The sequence below is a fragment of the Durio zibethinus genome, chromosome 13, assembly GCF_047325235.1.
Source record: "Durio zibethinus cultivar Kanyao isolate XHJ-2024 chromosome 13, ASM4732523v1, whole genome shotgun sequence".
In the NCBI taxonomy this organism is placed as follows: domain Eukaryota; kingdom Viridiplantae; phylum Streptophyta; class Magnoliopsida; order Malvales; family Malvaceae; genus Durio; species Durio zibethinus.
In genome coordinates, this window is record NC_143174.1 from 572324 (window position 1) to 591640 (window position 19317).

The 19317-nt window shown below is 31.9% G+C and overlaps 2 protein-coding genes, 1 non-coding gene and 1 pseudogene across 4 annotated transcripts; 1 reads left to right on the top strand and 3 right to left on the bottom strand.

The window, feature by feature from the left end:
* Positions 1 to 2240: 2240 nt before the first annotated feature.
* LOC111303511 (mitogen-activated protein kinase kinase kinase 18-like) lies at positions 2241 to 4621 on the bottom strand. Its single transcript, XM_022899829.2, has one exon. The coding sequence runs from the start codon at positions 3731 to 3733 to the stop codon at positions 2276 to 2278; it is 1458 nt and encodes a 485-aa protein (XP_022755564.2). The 5' UTR covers positions 3734 to 4621; the 3' UTR covers positions 2241 to 2275.
* Positions 4622 to 7858: 3237 nt separating this feature from the next.
* Positions 7859 to 9903, bottom strand: LOC111303512 (putative protein phosphatase 2C 25). Its single transcript, XM_022899830.2, has 4 exons — positions 9325 to 9903; positions 8798 to 9139; positions 8493 to 8672; positions 7859 to 8383 (listed from the first exon to the last, which is right to left on the bottom strand). The coding sequence occupies exons 1-4, from the start codon at positions 9808 to 9810 to the stop codon at positions 8222 to 8224; spliced, it is 1170 nt and encodes a 389-aa protein (XP_022755565.2). The 5' UTR covers positions 9811 to 9903; the 3' UTR covers positions 7859 to 8221.
* A 1977-nt stretch (positions 9904 to 11880) lies between these two features.
* Positions 11881 to 11966, bottom strand: LOC149515204 (small nucleolar RNA SNORD25). The gene has a single exon (XR_016327196.1). It is a non-coding gene; the product is annotated as a small nucleolar RNA SNORD25 (small nucleolar RNA).
* Positions 11967 to 12918: 952 nt separating this feature from the next.
* On the top strand, positions 12919 to 16426 carry LOC111304296 (E3 ubiquitin-protein ligase RZFP34-like; annotated as a pseudogene). The gene is made up of 11 exons (XR_016326926.1): positions 12919 to 13753; positions 13874 to 13961; positions 14080 to 14139; positions 14889 to 14921; positions 15019 to 15096; positions 15198 to 15231; positions 15356 to 15406; positions 15535 to 15617; positions 15715 to 15803; positions 16076 to 16178; positions 16271 to 16426. The product of XR_016326926.1 is annotated as an E3 ubiquitin-protein ligase RZFP34-like (transcript).
* Positions 16427 to 19317: the final 2891 nt, after the last annotated feature.

The following is a 19317-nucleotide window of genomic DNA, read 5'->3' on the forward strand; positions in this document are numbered from 1 at the left end:
TGTATGATGGGAATATGGAAATATGTTAGGTGAAGGATTGAATTCTCTTGTGTTTTTATTTTATATTTTATGGGTTCAATCTTAATTTTAACATATATATTTAAGATGATTTAGGGTATTTTAGATTAGTTATTGTTTTACTCATTTTCCAAGTGGTAAAGCTTAAAAGTTATATTTAGTTTACGTTTTTACATGGGTTTAATTATAAATGTTCATGTTATTTTAAGTTTCTAGGAGGCTTAGATTATGAGATAAAGATATTGGTATTTTGATTTTGTAGATTGATATTTTTGATATCTGAGTATGCCGTTATTGATATTTGAAGATTTTGGTCGAGAATTCAAATTATTCCTTGAGTACTTTGGTTTGAGACTACTTGTTTTTTATCACTGTCATTTTGAGCTTAGATTTGATTTTCTTTCCCACCCCATTAGCTACCATCTATGATGCAAAATCTAGGCATTGATTTCTTCATATATATTTTTTTCTTTTATTGAAATAAAGGATTTGAGTTGATGTTATTAATTATATATATATATATATATATATATATATATATATATATCAATAGCAGCATTTGCTTGGTTTCTAGGCTTATCCCTTAATCTTGTTAAATTTTCTCCCCCGAACCTCCTATATACTTAATGTGCTGTGTATTGACATTGTTGATCATTTTTCAATATGTGATAAGTATTGTTTGTTAATGAAAGCTTATTGTATATGTTGGAGGTTGTTTCTTTTAATAAATTAAAAGCCACGAGTTGTTGATTAATGGCACAAGTAATTTTGATTTCACTATTCTTTCCTTTTCAGGTTTTGCTAGGAGTGAAAGAATTATATATGCTAAGAAATTCAGCTGTATTTACAATCTTAAACAAGAGCTCTTACTAAATTTTAGTAAGATACAAGTTTCATCACTAGTTCAGGCAAACTAAATGTGTGTAATGTGAAGCTATTTCTTGGCAAAAAAAAACTGAAGCTACTTTTTCAAGGATAGATTGTGGGAAATTTTATTTCAACAGTGTATTTGCTTTGAGGAAATAGTGCAGTTTGAATGCATAAATATGTTGGCAATGTTGAATATAATTTAAATTTAATTAATTAGATGTAAAGGAGACATAATTTGTCCTTGGTTAATAAAGATGAATATAGGTTGTAATTGTATTTGGCAAATAGCAAGTGAAGACTATACTCTGTAAGCCTCGGTAGCTTATTTATAACATTTAGTCCATCGGTTTGTAAATTTTCTTTTCCCTCGCATTAAAACACATATCGCATTAAAATTTCTTTTTCGAATTATTTAAAACATTTTTTATTAAAAACACTTTGAATAATTATTTCATAAAAATTTAAAATAAAATTATTGAAAATATTTTTGATAAAAAATATCTTTAATAATTTCATTAAAATTTTCTTTTGAGATTATTTAAGGTATTTTTGTTTAAAAATGCTTTAAATAATCATTTCATAAAAATTTATAAGAAGATTATTTAAGGTATTTTTTGTTAAAAATACCTTAAATAACTTTTATTAAATTTTTTATAAGAAATTATTTAAGGTATTTCTTGACAAAAATATTTTCAATAATAAAAAAGATTGGTATTAGATTATTGAAGATATTTTTAATAAAAAAAAAACCTTAAATAATTTTTTACATTTCTAACAAAAAACATCTTGAATAATTATTTCATACAAATTTATAATTAAATTATTGAACGTGTTTTTGATTAAAAATACTTTCAATAATTTTATTAAAACTTTTTTTGAATTATTCAAGGCGTTTTTATCCAAAAACACTTTCAATAATAATAAAAAAAAATTTCAAGAGATTATTAAAAGTATTTAAAAAAAAATACATTAAATAATCATTTATAAAAAATTTAATGTGAGTTAATCATTTCTAATAAAAAAACCTTTAATAATCATATCATAAATTTTTATGAGATAATTATTTAAGATATTTTTTATCAAAAATATCTTGAAAGTATTTTTAAAGCCAAATACTATATATAAACTAAATTTTTTATCAACATAAATTTAAAATTAATTTACATTTATTTTCAATATGCTTTTCAAAATAATAACAATTATTTCAGATGTTTTATTCAAATTAAATTTAAAAATAATAATACTTTTTTTCTCGAAATCTTATAATATCATAGAAAAGTGAGTTTTTTATTTCGAAATTTTGAATATTATTAAAAATATATTAAATATTTTTAAAATCAAATGACCTTAAATTAAACGTTAAAGTTAAATATTCAATAATAAAATTTTAAGAGAAAATATATGAATACACCAATAAAATATATCTGAATATTTTTAAATTACACAAAAATAGGTGTAATAAATTACAAAATCTGTAAAATCTAGACTCCCCCTTCAGCACCGTTAACTCCAACTTTTGTGAGCCATTTCGACAGCTGGAACCAGAAGAGCACTCGGACCTCCACCCACCGCACCGTAGAGCACGACTTGGCGAATTTAACACTCTCACATCCTCGTAGTTACCACACTGCCACTCAACCGAGTTACTACTGTCAAAACAATCAGAAAATTCCAAATCTGTCCTCTCAATTCCTTGCCTAATTCCCATCGAACCCGAATTTACCGAATTTGTCCCCTCTGTTCCCTTCTCTGTCCTCATCAACTCAGGATATTCCGTACTGGTTCCTTCCTCACAATTCACACCTGATTCACGAGCGTAACTCCTTGCCGCCACCCATCCATCCGATTCCCAAATTACCCCTCCTTCCGTCGCTAATTTATCGATCCTCTCCCTCGCCGATGCTTCAAAGTTCTCCGCATCTGCGTCCTCTTCGAAATGCGAGCTGGCGAAATCGAGCACGCAACGTGGAGATGATTCCCCGATCATATTCAGTGCTGAAGCCGATGCTAAAAATGGGTGCCGCTGCAGCTGATCGCAGCTCCACCTTTGATTCCAATTCCTTCTCAAACACTTCTCCACGAAATCCTTACCAAGCTCAGAAAACTGAGTCGGTAAGTCGGGCAATTCATCCGAGTTAGCGATTCGATTCAGTGAGTTGAAACCTTGATCATCCCAAGCTGGCTTCCCGGTGATCATCTCGATTACGGTGCAGCCTAAGGACCAAACATCACTCTCCGGTCCTTGATACTCACCGCGAATCACCTCCGGAGCCATCCAGAGAGGGCTTCCACGTGGCGTGATGAGGGACCTACACCTGTCATCCGCGTCATCCCTTTTAATCTTAATCGCTGAGCCGAAATCCGCGAGCTTTACGGAGGTGAAATCAGGGCCCACCAAAACATTTTTCCCTTTCACATCACAGTGCACAATGCCTTCACCGTGCACGTACTTCAGAGCCGAAACTAAGCACCGCGTTTGCCACCTCAAAATCCTCTCATCCATGTCAGCCAACCGGCGTTTAATAATCGCCACATCAGCAACGGTGCCACCTGGCAAGTACTCCATGTGAAGATTCCGGTAAGACGTCGTCGGGGACTCATACCTGGTAACATCATCGCCGAGATACTCAACGACATGCGGAGAGGAAAGCGAACGTAGGATCCTAATTTCGTTCTCCAAAGACTCCCACTGGTTCGGAAGACACGTTGCTAAATCGACGGACTTAACTGCGAAAACGGTGTCTCCTGATTCGTTGATTGCCAAGCTTACAGTACCAAACGAGCCTTTGCCTAAACACTTCCCTCTAGTCCAAGAAATTCTCTGGGTGTTGCTCTGTTTCTCCATCTCTGAAACTCAAAATCTCTTTCTTTTTTCTCTGTATCTTTTTGGCGTGTGTTTTCTGAGGGCCCAAATGGGTATTTAAAAAACGAAAGCTAAATATTTTAATTATTATATCAAGTTTTACGTGGAATTTATAAATGGATAATTCGGAAAACAGTTTGATTATGTCATAGAGCTAGGAACCGGGCTTGTGTTTTGACGTACAAGGGATAGTGAGAAGAGTGGAGGATGATTCTGGGTTTTATCCTTATCTGAGGGCCATGTGGGTTGGGGAGCATTGGTTTTTAACTTGCAAGATTTGTTCTTGCCATTGATTGGTTGTCCGGGAATTTGGTGTATTTTTTAACATGTGGTTGTCATGGTAATAGCTTACGTGGAAAGCAAAATTTTTTGTGAGCAATAGAATATTTCCAAAACCACACGCCTAAACCCTGTCCCAAGTATTTCTGTCCCTCTGATTTGTTTACTTGTATTAAATTACTATAAACCACTCCTAAAATCTTTTATTTTGTCTAAAAAGCAAATTTTGTAGTACTAACAGTGATGATCTCCACCTGATAAATGAGTTGTTAAGCTAAAAATTTGAAGATGATGGATGAAGTAGAGGATCAGAAGGGAAAAACAATGGAATAAAATATTTAGAGGTGCTAAGTTGGTGACCAAAAGGCAGGTCCACTAGGTAGGGTCAGGGTGGCAGAGTTTCGCTTTGAAACCAAACAAATGCACGTCGGGCCTAACGATCAGCTTACATGGCAGAAAATGGTAGGTACTCGTCGCAACAATAAGCACCTTGAGGCTGTTCGTTTAACACAGATCTCCGACAAGCAGTCTCAATCACCCCCACGATGCCTGTGTCTGGCTTTTGCAGTGAGAGTTTGAGTACAAGTCTGTTGACGTGCACCACAGGCCTCCATTAAATGGATTTATGTTAAAATAAAATTATAACTTTATCTATCAAGGCAGTACCAATCGAATCTTTTGAAAGATCAGTATCTTTGGAAACCTATCATGTACAGTATTAAAGAGTACCAAAAACTTCCCCGAAATCAAGTTGGGGCATTCTTAAAGATGTCCCGACATTGGATAACTACAACAATTTCTTTGCTCAAGGGAAAAGGAAAGGGGAAGGGAAAGAGAAAAGAGAGAAATTTTTGTCCACGTAAACTTGAATCGGCTAAAACCAAGGGAACGGAGCAAAAGGGAGCCCCCGATTATCCGTCTAATGCTTTAAAAAGAAAACGGAAAGAACATTTTTCAATTGTGTTTGATTAATCACTTAATCAAATGTATTTGTATTGTGCTAATAGGAATCGAAGCAAATGATTAAAATTTAAATTTGAATATAAAATATGTAAGTTTAAGTTTTTATGAATTTTTGTTGATAAATAATTTATAAATTTTAAAATTTTAAAAAATTTATAAATCTTACGAATAAATTGATGAGTTATTCTAAATTTGAAGATGAAATAACTTTTTATTTTTAAATTAAAAGAAATCCTGTGTATTGGGGTTCAGATTCGAGGGAGTGAGCTTATTTGGTTGTTGTCGTGTTTGGAATGGAAAGCTCCTTTGGTAAATACCAATTAATGAGTATGTGGCTCTCATCGGGTGATTAAAAAGATTTTCTTCACTGAATCCATATCCATATATATTGGAGTTTATCGAGTATTATGCGCACGTGATACTTATCCAAACCTCAAAAACTTCAAAATTGATTTCCATGTTGACCAAATCCAACACTATCGACTTTTACCAATTGTAAGAAGTGAATTAGAATACTTCTACCGGCACTTTCACAAGTCTTGATAATCTTATACCTTTTTTAAAAAAAAAAAAAAAACTTATAATTACATCATCATTTCGACACGTTAAAATTAGAAAGTATATTTTTTAATTCAATTGTTGGATTATACCACAAGGTCATCCTTTTTAACCCTGCAATCATATGAAGAGATATTTGATTTGATCTCTTGTCTTTTACTGTTATTTTTATTTTTGGTGTAATAAATCATCTCTTAGTCTTTAATACAATCGTGTAAAAATTTTTGATGACTAAACTAGTTAGCATCCTCGTCATTCAAATTTATGCTATTTTTTTTTTAATAATGTTATAAGTAGAATTTAGATAAATAAGTTACAATCCAATTAAATATTATATTTATACAAAAAATAATTTAATTGAATCAAACAAATTAATCAACTAATGAATCAATACATAACCAAACGAAATCTCGTGAGAATCAGTACTCTAACGGGACGTTACCATAGCTAGAACCTAATTTCAAATTCAATTGATAAAAACCTCAAGTGTGGCATTATTTCTGAAACAAATAGCCGACTAAGTTAGTTAGGCAGGCAGAAAAACTGCGGGGTTTGCTCCACAAAGAGGCAAAACATTAACCGGCTGGTCGACAGTATAACGTGCATGAAGAACAAACCCTTCCATTTTGTGCGGCTGACAAGCAAACCTCATTCCTTCCAATTTGATGCCTCCTTTTCTTGAGATTCATGCACAAACCAAAAAATAAAAAATAAAAAATAAATCACCAGTTGTTGCAGATCACATAAATAGATACTTCCTTCAGTTGCTATTGCTTTCAGCCTAACTGTAACTAACTTTCTGTATGTTGTGCCATGCAATTCTGGAATCACGTGAGCTTTTTTCTAGTTTGTGAATGTATCAAAGTCAAAACAATTCGAATGGATTTTGTTGTCCTTTAATCTTCACAATTGCTCCATCGTGAGCAGAGTTAAAGAATCATTCTTATCTCCTCAAAAACAGTTTAATGACAATAAGAAAATTGTAGTAGAGCTTGTCATAGACATTGCATGTGTTTTGGTTAGACATATATTAATAAGTTCCAATACTTAAAACACAGAACATGGATATATGATGCAAACCAACAAACCCAAGTTGCTCTTTCCACGAAAGAATATTGCAGTATTGCCTGGAACATGTGATGTAGTATTAAAAAAAAAAAGTACTTGGACATTTGGTCGTTCTCACGTGCTATTTGTGGGTCAAATTTAGTGAAAGGGTGAAGGGGTCCTACTTATACAACCGATCACTAAACATGAAGATATGAATATTCTTTCTCTATTAATGCCACTGACTTAAGCACGGGAAATAATTTGCATTCTTTCTGGCATCAGGATACTTTTCTTTATTCTTTCTTGTGATAAAGATTTGGTCAATATATGTACTGGCCTTTATGGCATCTTAAGTTTTCTGGCGTTTCATGATTGCGGTAATATGAATCCAACGCACAAGACATACTAGAAGGGCTGCACAATAAGATGGTCGACACCATCAAAGTGGTCAACCCTCATTATCTTGAGCTCATCAACAAATGAATAATTTCAATTCACAAGTTGTATCTGGGTCAACAATCGTGCAATTTCAAGTTCACGCTTATGTGTCTTTGATTTGATTCAAAATGGTTATTGATTAATCATTGTTAAAGCAAACCATATTCTAGAATTTTCTAGTCAAGGTGCTAACGTTGGTTTGAATCACTAATGACTCTCAGTTGTCAATATAGGACAATGTTAGGCTTAAAATGTTCTCAAAATGTATATCAGAACGAGAAAGAGTTAAATTATTCTTATAACCTAACCCAGAATTCAGGATTGACAGTTCCTGAAACTCTTTGAAATGAGAGTAATGATTATCCATTAATCCCAATATGCATATATTCCCATAGCCTACATGAACACAATGTAAGGCTTAAAACGGTATGCAAATATCAGAAAGAGCAGAGAGTATGCGACCGTTATCATAGAAATTACGTTTATGATTTGAAAATTCACAAATGCCTGAAACTCTTCGAAATGCTCAAATTCCTAATTGTCAGGATGACATAGAGAGGGCAAACATACGAGAGTACACAAGAACCACCGGTTCACTCTCTCAATTCTCCAGGAATAAGGCAGTATATAGTTTCATAAGTTCTCGTTCATGCAGAATCATGCTTCGCAACAACTAATTAACTAGAATCACAAACATCAAGAAGGACAAGACTATTTCATAAGACAGCCTTTGAATATTTCATCATAATGATCAATTAAATCTGTATGATAATCTACATGACAGCTGAGAACAATGTTTACAAAATTGAATCGGCACCATTGAAAAGAATTATTGGAAAATTGCTTCTATAAAGAATATCCTGATTTACAACTCCAAGGTCAAAGAATGTCAAAAATATACAACCAAGATTACAACTGAGTCTCTATGATCTCTTCTTCAGCCGTTGGTATAAAAATCCCTCAAAGAATGGTCAATAAAGACTAAATGCTGCTGCCCTACCGACATAAACCAGCTTCCACCTCTACTGCATCCGTTAATGCATGTTAGTCTCAAAACACCTCTACCAACTAGCTCTGAATGAGATACTGTCTTCTCCTCCCAGCATAACAACGATCACGAAACTACCAGGCAGAGTCAATCCTAAGAGTTAATTGGTTGCCTACATTTCAGAAATTAGACAATCAACTATAGTGCCCCAGCTGAATCAGCATCACGCTAATATCATCAGATGAGCCTCGAGACACAGAAAGGTCGACAAGCCTTCTACAGGCAAACAATGGATTTGTCTTATTGATGCCTAGACATGAAGAACGAGCAATGTCAACTGCTTCCTGATTACTAACCTGAAAAGAAGGAAGAAAGAATTTATTTAGATTGATACGAAAAATTATCTACTGTAAAGATTGTAAAGATATGAGGTACTTTACAAAAGAAAAAACTTCAACATCCTACCTTATCCCATAAGCCGTCAGAGGCTAATATTAAGAACTCGCATTCAGGTTTGATACTAATGATCTTCGTCTCTGGCTCAGCTATTACCCACTGTTTAAGGTGCTGATCTCCAATCCCTCTGGAGACAGCCAGACAACCCTGAATCCTCCAAACACCACGGCATAAGTCCACATAGCCACCCTGCGAAAACAATTTTCACACAATGCATCAGTCACAGTTCAGATCAAGTTCGTTTCGAAATGCACATAATGAAAGAAAACTGTGAAACAAAGCAAAGGTCATTGATTTATTGAGAAACTGCTTACCAAAGTCTCAATTCTGTTCCGTTCATCCTCCCTTGAAGGTCGGTGATCAGAGGTGAGAGCTTCAGCGACACCACCTCTGCTCAAAACAGCACGACAATCACCAGCATTCGATACAACAAGGTTTCCATTTTGGATCAAAGCTGTCACACAACATGTGCCACCAGTGACGTCTTCCTTAAGAAACTCAGCATCTGTCTTCAAATAACCTTCTTTAACAGCTTCCTTTACATTAGTTTTGTCTCTTCTTCTAACAACTTCATCTAAAATGTTCTTCTCCAATTTCTGGGCTGCAAACTCCGCAGCTTTAGCACCTCCATGTCCATCAAAAACTCCAAAAAATGCCTGCAATTATCATATAACACCATATAAGTCCCACCAACTTAAAATTCATTGAAAATCAAATTTATATTTTGATGCCAAACCCTGGACTTAATTTAAAATCAATTACACTATCTATCTTTTCTTCTTTGTCATTATTTCAAACAAAATAATTAAATAAAAAAAAAAGACAGAAACCGTAAAAATACCTGTTTGGAATCTCCTTGGAGTTTAACAGAAGCTGAAAACCTATCTTCCATTGCCTCTCTTCTCCCTCTTTTACAGTAAACAGAATATCCATTTCCCTCTCTCTCCACCTCTCTCCTCACTTCACACGGCGTCGCCGGAACTCCAAAATACATCGCCGTCGTCGCCACCGGTATATCCAGCCTCGCCGGCCTCTTCCTCTTCAAAATCGTCGAGACTGATACCGGTCCCGGACCTGATGACGATGACGTTGAAGCAGATGAAGAAGACGATAACAAAGACCCAGGCGGCGGCTTTTGAAGCCGAAGCCTAAAAGGCGACGAAGGTGAGGAAGGAGCCGGAGAAGCAGGAGAAGACGAAGGTTTGAGGTGAGTCAACGTTAAATTCAAAGCTTCGGACGACGGACAGATGATGGAGGCTTTGTTACAGAAAAGAGACGACGACGGAGAGAACACCGGTGAGTTAGATACGGCTATTGAACACGACATCGTGTTTTTCTCTTTCAAAGTTTTCCTTGTTCGTTTTTGTTACAACGTTCAAATTTGGGTTCGTTTTGTTTGATGATTTCTCTTGTTGTTAGCGGTTGTGTCAGAGAGACAAGGGAATATATATAGGGGGAGGTGCTTGGAAGGGTCACCGCTTTCCGTGTTAATGGCGGACAGGTGGAGAGAGGTTATGGTTCAGAGATTTTGACCACTGACTTTTGACTTTGAAGCACTCCTTTGTTTTGTTTTGTGGAAAGTCAAGGTTGCCCCTACTATTACCTCGCGGAGAAAATCGGCGATTTTGTTTTAAGTTATTTTTCTCCCATTTTTGGACTCTAAAACCAAAGTGACTAGGAATATTCGTAACATAAAAATAAAGCAAAGGAATATCCATAAGATTTTTTAACTAAATTTTAAAATATTTTTCATTGATCAAATTAGAATAATCAATTTTTTAAATAAAAAAAAAAAGAAAACAAATTTTGACTAGTTGATGAATGAACATCAATTATAATATAATTAAATTTAAGAGATTAATTAATTTGATTTGTACAGTTAATTTTAAAAATATTATTCAATAAATTTAAATTTTAATATTTGTAATTATTTTTTTATTTTTTATGTCATGAGTTAAAAAAAAATAAAAATAAGAGAGGAGGGGCAATAGAGTAATTGAATAAAACGTAAAGGGGTGCACCCGTGAAGTAACAAATGCTCATACACGTAATAGCTGTATTACAGTGTTTAGAGAGTGTGTGCGTTGACTGTCGACTGAACAAACCTCTCTCTCCTCCTGTCTTTATAAAAGACACCTTATCAACGAAGAATCACGTGGTCCTACACTCCCACACCGATCTCGGATGTTTCGTTGAAGTTACCGTTGCCAAGACGCATTCCCATTAGCGACCGTCGTGGCGCTGAATGCTTATGCTGCTGCTGACAACATCAACCGCCCCTCAATTATATGTTCTTCTTCTCCTTGTTCTTTTATTGTTATTAATCTTTTGGATTTTTGGCTATCTTGTTTTGTTGACTTCTAGAAAAATTAACCCAAACCCTGTCAATAAAAGCATGCACAAACAAATGCAAAATAACTTTGGGATTGGGTTTTTTTTTTTTTTTTTCATTTCTTTTTCTGGCCTTGACTAAAGGACTAGTTCAATAATCTTTTTATTGATGCCTTTGGCTTTGGTTGAATTGAACTTTCTACTTCAATAATCTTGATCAATTCTCTGGTAGTAAGTACTAAGCTTTTTAGACGACCTTTCTTTTCTTTTTTTTTATAATTTTACCAATATATAAAATTAATAGTCAATGGAATAATCTTTTATTGTAAATGAATAAACTAGCAAAATAGCCACTAACTTGAGCTTCCTTTTCCTGGTCTGTTTCATTTTTGGCGTAGGGCTTAACTGCTCTTGGCACAATTCTCATCACCCTGTTCGATTCTGGTTTTGACCTTTAGTATGTGGCCCACACGTCCTACCAACAAAGATTGGTGAGTTTTGTCACATTTTAGTTTAGACCTAAAGCTTTTGGGATCCAGGTCGAACTTTTCCAATTGTTGAATCCAGTTAATACTCAGGCCTGTTAGATTTTGGGCCCAATTTAAGTGGCATTCAACCACAAACAATTACTATTTTGATTAGGCTTAGCAATTTATATACACATATCATTTAAAATATTAATAATTTATATATTTTATATTATATTTTATATAAAAATTACTGCATCATAATTTATATTATATTAAAATATATAATATATTTTTTAATTTTATTAATTTTATTTATGATATTTTCATATCATTTTCATAATTGTGTTTTATATTCCTTGTCTAACTTTGGTCATGTTTTTTCTTCATAATTTAATTCCTTTTCTAATTGAAATTTTTTGAACCTTTTTTGCTACAAAAATATTTAAATTACCTTTTATAATGGCCTTACAAGATCAATTAATAATAAGCTAAATAAGGAGTTAAAAATAAGAAATTATGAAAAAATAGCTAAAATTAATTAATTAAATACAAAAAAATCCCACAAAAAGGAAGGAAATTTGGAGCGTTTATCATACGAGAACACGATCCCTTACATGTTTATAAATATCTGCGATCATATTCGCAATTCATTAGAGGTCTGTTATAACTCATTACTGTTCTGATGATGACACTCCTTAAAATTAAAACTTTTTTAACAAGTAAAAATAAAAATTGAAACTTTAAGAGATTTTTGAAAATATAGTTGTCCAAGTGTTCTCCCAAAAACAAAGAGAAAATATTATAGGGAGAGATAAGAAAAATGCAACATAATGAATTTCGCTTCAAATGAAAGAGTCATATGGGAACAGATTGATTCCACACTGACCAAATAGCGAAGCTTCAAACTTTTCAAATGCTAGATTTGATGACTTAAAAGGTTTAATCTTTTGAATGAATCTTAAACCTTAGCTTTAAACTCTAAAAACAAAGAGATAAAGTGAGAACACCCAAGACGGCTAGTCGACGGATATGTTAATTATATAGAGGAAACATTAGAGTTGATAATAAGCATTTCATCTGATGGACGGCTCAAAGTCATAGACAGTTGATACCTTGTGTTACCTTAATTTCATCTCTAGCGGGCCAAGTTTCTAGCTTTCTGATATTGAGTTTTGAAATTAGTAAGGAAGACAACTTTGGGTCAATCAAATTCTTAGCAAAGCCTAAACTTATTAAAAAGTTATGGCCATTGAACCTTGTAATAAATCAAAGATTGCCATGTCTTTTTTTTTTATCTGTTTTAATCGTCCAATGTTTAGTTTTTCATGTGTCATTGTCTTCCAAGATGAGCGACCCACCTTCTAACTCCTAAAAAATCCAAAAGCCTATCCTTTATTAGAGTATCGATAGTAGATAGATATGAATATGAATATGAATATCTGACAATGATAAACCTTGATAAATTTCTCACTTTCCCACTTCCCATCCCATTCCACCCCTTATCTTTCTTTCATTTATTTATTTATTTTGTTTTTGTATCCACTTTCCAAGTTTATACTATGTTTCTTAAAACCACATGGTTGCATATCTTTCAACACAAAAGAATAAGGTCAAATCCAAATCCAAGAGCTCCAGCTTACTCCGACATATAGTTTGCGTCTGACCATTCATTATCTACCACATTTATCTCCACCCATAAAAACCTCGACTGAAAAACACCAAATTCAATAATGAGTTATCGGTAAGGTCACCCATGAAAAGAAAATGGAGAATTTTTTTTTATTAGCAGGTTCCAAGTCAACAAGTACTCGTATCCTAATCCACTTCTCTTTCCATGTGTTCAGCGTTGTATACTACACATGATGTGTTCAGCGCAATTATAACAAACCGGATGTCCGAATCTAATTTTCTTTCACGCTTTGCCATAAAACGTGGTTTCACCTTATTTTTTATTTTATTTTTTATTTTAGCTCATTAGTAACTATCAATACAAAAGCTACTTTCAGTTTGTGTTATCCTAATATAATAAGATCAGAGCTTTAAAGCACTTTTATACCCGATACAGACAGCTTCTAATTATAGTGGTTAAGGACTAAATGCATTATAAGATATCACTTAGCTATTTGATTATTGTTTGACATGCCACGCTCGTCCTTGTTGCTAAGTCAGCTCGTTTCGAATTCACTCATATAAAATACAAATTATTTTTCCTTTTTTTTTGTAACAAAAAAAAAGGCTATGAGTCTTGCTAAAGATTTGTTTTGAAGGAAACATTGGATTTTGGATCACCGTTGGTTTTCTTTTCCTTGTTTAGTTTTTGTAACTTTTTTAAACTTTTGGTTTTGAATGATTCAAATTGAAGAAAATGGAAGGTGGATGTGAAACAAAGTTATCTACAAATGAATTGGAAACAATTGAATTTGAAAATTAAAATACCATTTTGATAGAGATTGGATCAGGGAATTATGGGTATGTCTCATTTTCTTTGTTTTTCAATCGATCTTTTTCTTTTGCCTTAATTTCATTAAGTTTTTATCTGATTGATATCTGATAATTTATGGGATTCTTTTCATTGGTATATATGATTAGGTGCTCTCATTATAGAAGGAGATGTAAGATTAGAGCACCATGTTGCAATGATATCTTTGATTGCAGGCATTGCCATAATGAAGCTAAGGTATGGTCGAATGTGCGTTCTTTCTTTCATTCTTTTTTTTTCTTAAGAAAAGTTATGGTATGGGTTAACATTAGCTTAGCTGATCTTGATTTTTATGTTTTTCAAAATCTATGATTAGAATTCCCTGAAATTTAATCTTTTTCAGCGATATGATAGTCCATGCCATGAATTTGAAAAGGTTTATCTTTTTCTTTGGTATAGTCTATTTTATCATGTTCATTGGAATAATTTAGATCCAAAAAATAACGAGTTTTGCTCCCTTTCCCTATGACTCGAAGGTTTTGTCATGAAAAAATGGCTTATTTCCTTAAAGATATGTTCGATATTTTGCATGAAGACAATCTGGAAGGAATAGTTGTAGAAATTAACAAGATAAATGTGGTTACTTTGATTTTGATAATTGACATATAAATTTTACATTACTCTGTTAATACTTCTCTTTGTTTCCATTTCTAGAGCCAAAAATTAAGAAAGAAAAAAAAAAAGAAAAGAGAAATAGGATAATAAATATTATCTGGTTGTCAAACTGAATCTTGCCTTGTATGTTTCTTTTTTGCTTTTTTTTCACACCCTTTTTGTGTGGAAAAGCAAGTGGATTTTGTGATCTGTGGTCTTGTAGATTATCCATAAACTTTAAGTTAAAGACAATAAGCACACGGATAAAATAGACTGGTAGAGACTGGATCAGTTGTCTGAATCTCCGACATCAGCTTGTTTTATCCTTAGTAATAACTAAAGTGGTAGTTGTTAAGTGGATAATGTTTGGTTTTTAACATTATGTAACAAATATCTTTGCTTGTTGCTTGTTGACTTATCTCAATCTCCAATAAAATTCATAAAGCATTCCAAAATTTGATGAGAAGCCCCAAAATAAATTTCCTCAGATTTTCATTTGATTTGTATAAACTCATCCTTTGATAATTTCAGGTCATTTGCTCCCTATGTGAAATAGAACAAGATGTGAGTCTCCCAAACATTGAGATTAAAATAATTTATTTAGTTCTTAAAAGTTGAAACTAAATCACAGTTGTTATAATCTTGTCTTGTAACCTTTCAGGTATGGTGGTATTGCATCAATTACAGAGTTTATATGGGGAAGTACTTCTGTGCTAAATGCAAATTCTTTGATGATGACGTAAGTTTTTTTCATGCTTAATTTGATAACTTGTAATCTTACAAGGCTTGACTTGTAAATTTTTAAATGATTGCTATGTGATGAACTATTACATTGTCTAGGTTTCTAAAAATCAATACCACTGTGATGAATGTGGCATATACAGGTAAGATTTCAAGTTTATGCTCAAGCCTGAAATCTCTGTCACAGCCATCTTCTTAATCAGAATCACTATATAATTTGATAATTTCCTACTGTATCTCACTATTTCTACTGTGAGTGCTTTGTAAAACTAAGGGTGAAGGGAACTTCTTTCATTGTAAAAAATGTTGTAAATAAAATTAGATAATGTTTAGTGTAAAACAAATCAAATGCAGTCTCTCTTTCTTTTCTTATTTCTCCTCGCATTTCATCCACTCATCATACTGGTGCACTGAAGATTTGAAATTGCTGTTATAGGATGTTGCTATTCGAAATTAATGAAGGACGTACAACTTTGTGTGGAGAGAGCAATGCACTATAATTGCCCTGTTTGCTTTGAGGTAAACAAAAGTATCAGGCAATTTTCATATGATATTAAGCAAATTTGAGGAAAAAAAAGGTCATTTCTTAGTAGGATAACATCTTCCATTTTTACAGCTTCTTTTTTACACAATAAAAGATACAATTATCTTACCTTGCGGGTACACGATGCATTTGGAATGTTTGAGAGAAATGCAACAACATTATTGGTAAGTACTATAAAAACCTTGCTTACTTTTTGCATCTCTAAATCATGCATTTATAAGGAGGTGAACAACTGTTACAAATGCATTGCTACTTTATTGAGAGAGTCGGTGATGATATTTTCTAATTGTTTCATCCTAGTTTCCTTCATGCTTGAATTTTTGTGAATTTCAACATGTAAGTTATATTTTATTTCTTAATGCTGAATAAAGCTTGATAAAGAGGTACTTAACGGGCTTGTGGCATTGTTGTTTCATTCTCACATGCTAGTGTGCTTATATTTGTGTAACTCATGCTCTAAGTCTTGACATTGTTCTCTTAAAATTTTAATGTAGATTGCCTCTACCCCAATGCCTGCAATATACCAAAATAAAATGGTAAATGTGTTGTTAAGCAATGAGCAAGAGAATGGGTTTATATAGAACAATGGCAACCAGTCTCTAACTTTGAGTTTCATATTGAAAAATAGGTATGGATTCTCTACAACGATTGTGGAGCCGTTTCCCATGTCCAGTTCCATATTATGGCACATAAATGCCTGAATTGCAAGTCCTACAATACGAGACACAAATGAGGAGGCCTTGCTGCTTTATGTTCATCAGGTATGTCTGAGATAGTGAAATGATCACAGCTTTGAGAAAAGTATTCAGACCCACTAAAGATTTTTTCACTAAGATTTTTAATAACATGCCAAAATAACCAGTAGCAAAAGAACTTGAAGTGAGAAATTTTACTACATTGTCTTCTTAAAATAACATCAGTCTTTGTAAATATAGATGATAGGACAAATCTTGCATGTATTCAAACCCAAATCCAATAATTAATTTTATTCTTTCTTTTTGCATTTTTCGTGTTCTTTTCCCATTGAAATCACATTTAACAGGCTTGGGTTGATTGGCATCACGTTGTGAACTAACCGACTGTAGTTATTCCATCATATTGTCTAATGGCATGGGCTAGACAAGAAACTTTCTAATTGTTCCTTTTTACTCTATCAATGATGTATCTATTAAGTATTTAACTTAAAACTAATTAACAGAAAGTAAAGAAGTTCAATTTTAATATAAAATTATAAAAAATTATATATTTATTAAATGTGGATTAATACCACCCTAATAGACCTTTTTCCCAAAAAAAAAAAAATGTTTCTCCTAATATCACGTATGTTGGGTACTCCCTTGTAAAAGATATAGAAAATGAGGGGAATACATTCCAATATTACACCTTCACCAGTTGGGAAAAAAATTATATAAAATTTTTTAGGTGAAATTTGTAAATTTTTTTAAAAAATAATTTAATAAAATTTTAATAAAAAATCTAAATTGATATATTAAAAAAAATTTAATATGAAATCTAATAATATATAAAAAAATATTTAAAATATTATTTATAATTTAAATTTAATCAATATTTATTTAATAATAAAAAATTTCGTAAATATTTTTACTCAAAATATCTACATAAAAATATATATCAAAATTTACATACTTGAACTATATAATAAAATTTTTTAATTTATTATTTTTAATTTAATTATTTTTAATTAAAAATTTCATAAATTTTACTTAAAAAAACTTTATTTAAATCTTTCTTCACCGCATCAGTCAAAAAGAAAACAAAGATTTTTAATTCTAGCAAATAACTTTACATCAACACTTTTAACACAGTATGTTTTTAATCATGCTTGACCTTTCTTGAAACCAATAGAGCATTCATGTCTCTTGTCCCCTTTTTCGTACTGAAACTTGTAATGAACAGAATCCTACGCACCCTTAGCTCAACTGCTTGTAACTCATTAAACAAAACAAAACGGAGGTAAGAAAGATTTGCTGGCAAATGTATAAAAACTTGTGTATGCTATTATTAACGTGTCAGACATACAGTTCTCTTCATCATTAAATCATTAAATTATTAAAAATAATGATTCAAATATCATAATATTTATTTAAAATTAATTAAATATTATTTAATAAATAAAAAATTTATAAAAAAAATATTAAAAAAATAGATTATTAATAAAAAATTATAAAAAAGAGATTTTCGATAAGAGAATTTTAAGATAAAAAAATTTCTTGATAAATAAGTTAATATGTTTATAAATAGACGAAGTCTTTATAAGATCAAATATAAGAAAAAGATATAAGAGAGTTATAGAGTTTTATTAGATTAGATCTTCATAAGACTAGAGAAAATTAATATTTTTATCAGTATTTATGTTATAGTGGATTACAAAAGATTAAAAGGGTCTACATAGGCATGATTGATAGGTGCACATAGGTATATATTTGTTTGGGTTAAAAATATTTCATAGGTATAGTAGAGATTGAGAAGGTCTATGGGTATTAATTGTGAGTGCTTGATTTGATTTTTGTTTATAATTCTTTACAACTAGTAAATTTTTTTATCTCATTCGTAGATGTAGGTAAACTGGGTCGAACCGCATTAAATTATTATCTTTTATGTAATTGATTAATTGTTTGATTTTACTTCTGTTAGTGTAATTAGATGGTTAATTGATTTAATGCTTTTTCGCCTAACAATAGTATCAGAGTATGGTTTCAGCCATAAAAAGAGACAAGTCCAGAAAGCTCAACTAAAAAAAGAAGTTCGAGTTCGCATTTTAAAAATTAATTCGTGTGAAGTGTAAAAATATATAATAGAAAATGATTAAGAGACTTCTCTTGCAGGTGAAGCCAAGCATGTTTAGCATGAAGATTGATGATTGATGAAATTTGATGAGATTATTGAGAATAGCGACTCAAATTTCATAACAGATTTGTTTGAGATTAGTTAGATATTCTTTTATGAAAAAAAACTTGTAAAATAAGAATTCTAAGAGAAAAAAGATTCTTGATAGATAAGTGAATATGTTTATAAATAGGTGAAGTTTTAATAGGTTTAAGTATGAAAAAAATATAAGAAAATTGTAAAGTTTTATTAGATAGATACCCAATAAGACTATTAAAAATTTACGTCTTATTAGTGTGTATATTTGTATGTTTGTGAATAAACTATAAAAGATTGAGATGGTTCACATAAGTATAATGTATGAGTGCATATAAGTATGTATTTATTTGCATTGAAATTGTACACATACGTATATATTTGTTTAGATTGAGAATACTTCATAGGATTATAGGAGATTTAGAGGGTTTATAGGTATTGGTTATGAATGTTTGATTTGATTGTATATTTGTAATTCTCTACAACTAGTGAATATTATTTTTTATCCGTATACGTAGGTAGATTGGATCAAATCATATTAAATTATTATCTCTTATGTGATTGATTAATTATTTGATTATACTTTTGCAGGCTTAATTGGATAGAGGCTTTTTACTTAAAAGTGGTATTAGAGTATAGTTCAAGTCATAAAAAGAGGTAGGTGCAGAAGAGCTCTACTCAAATAAGATGTTTGAGTTCGTATTTTGAAAATTAATTTATGTGAAATGCGAAAATACACAAAAAATATAATTGTGACACTTCCATTGTAAGTGTTGCCAAGCATGTCTAGCA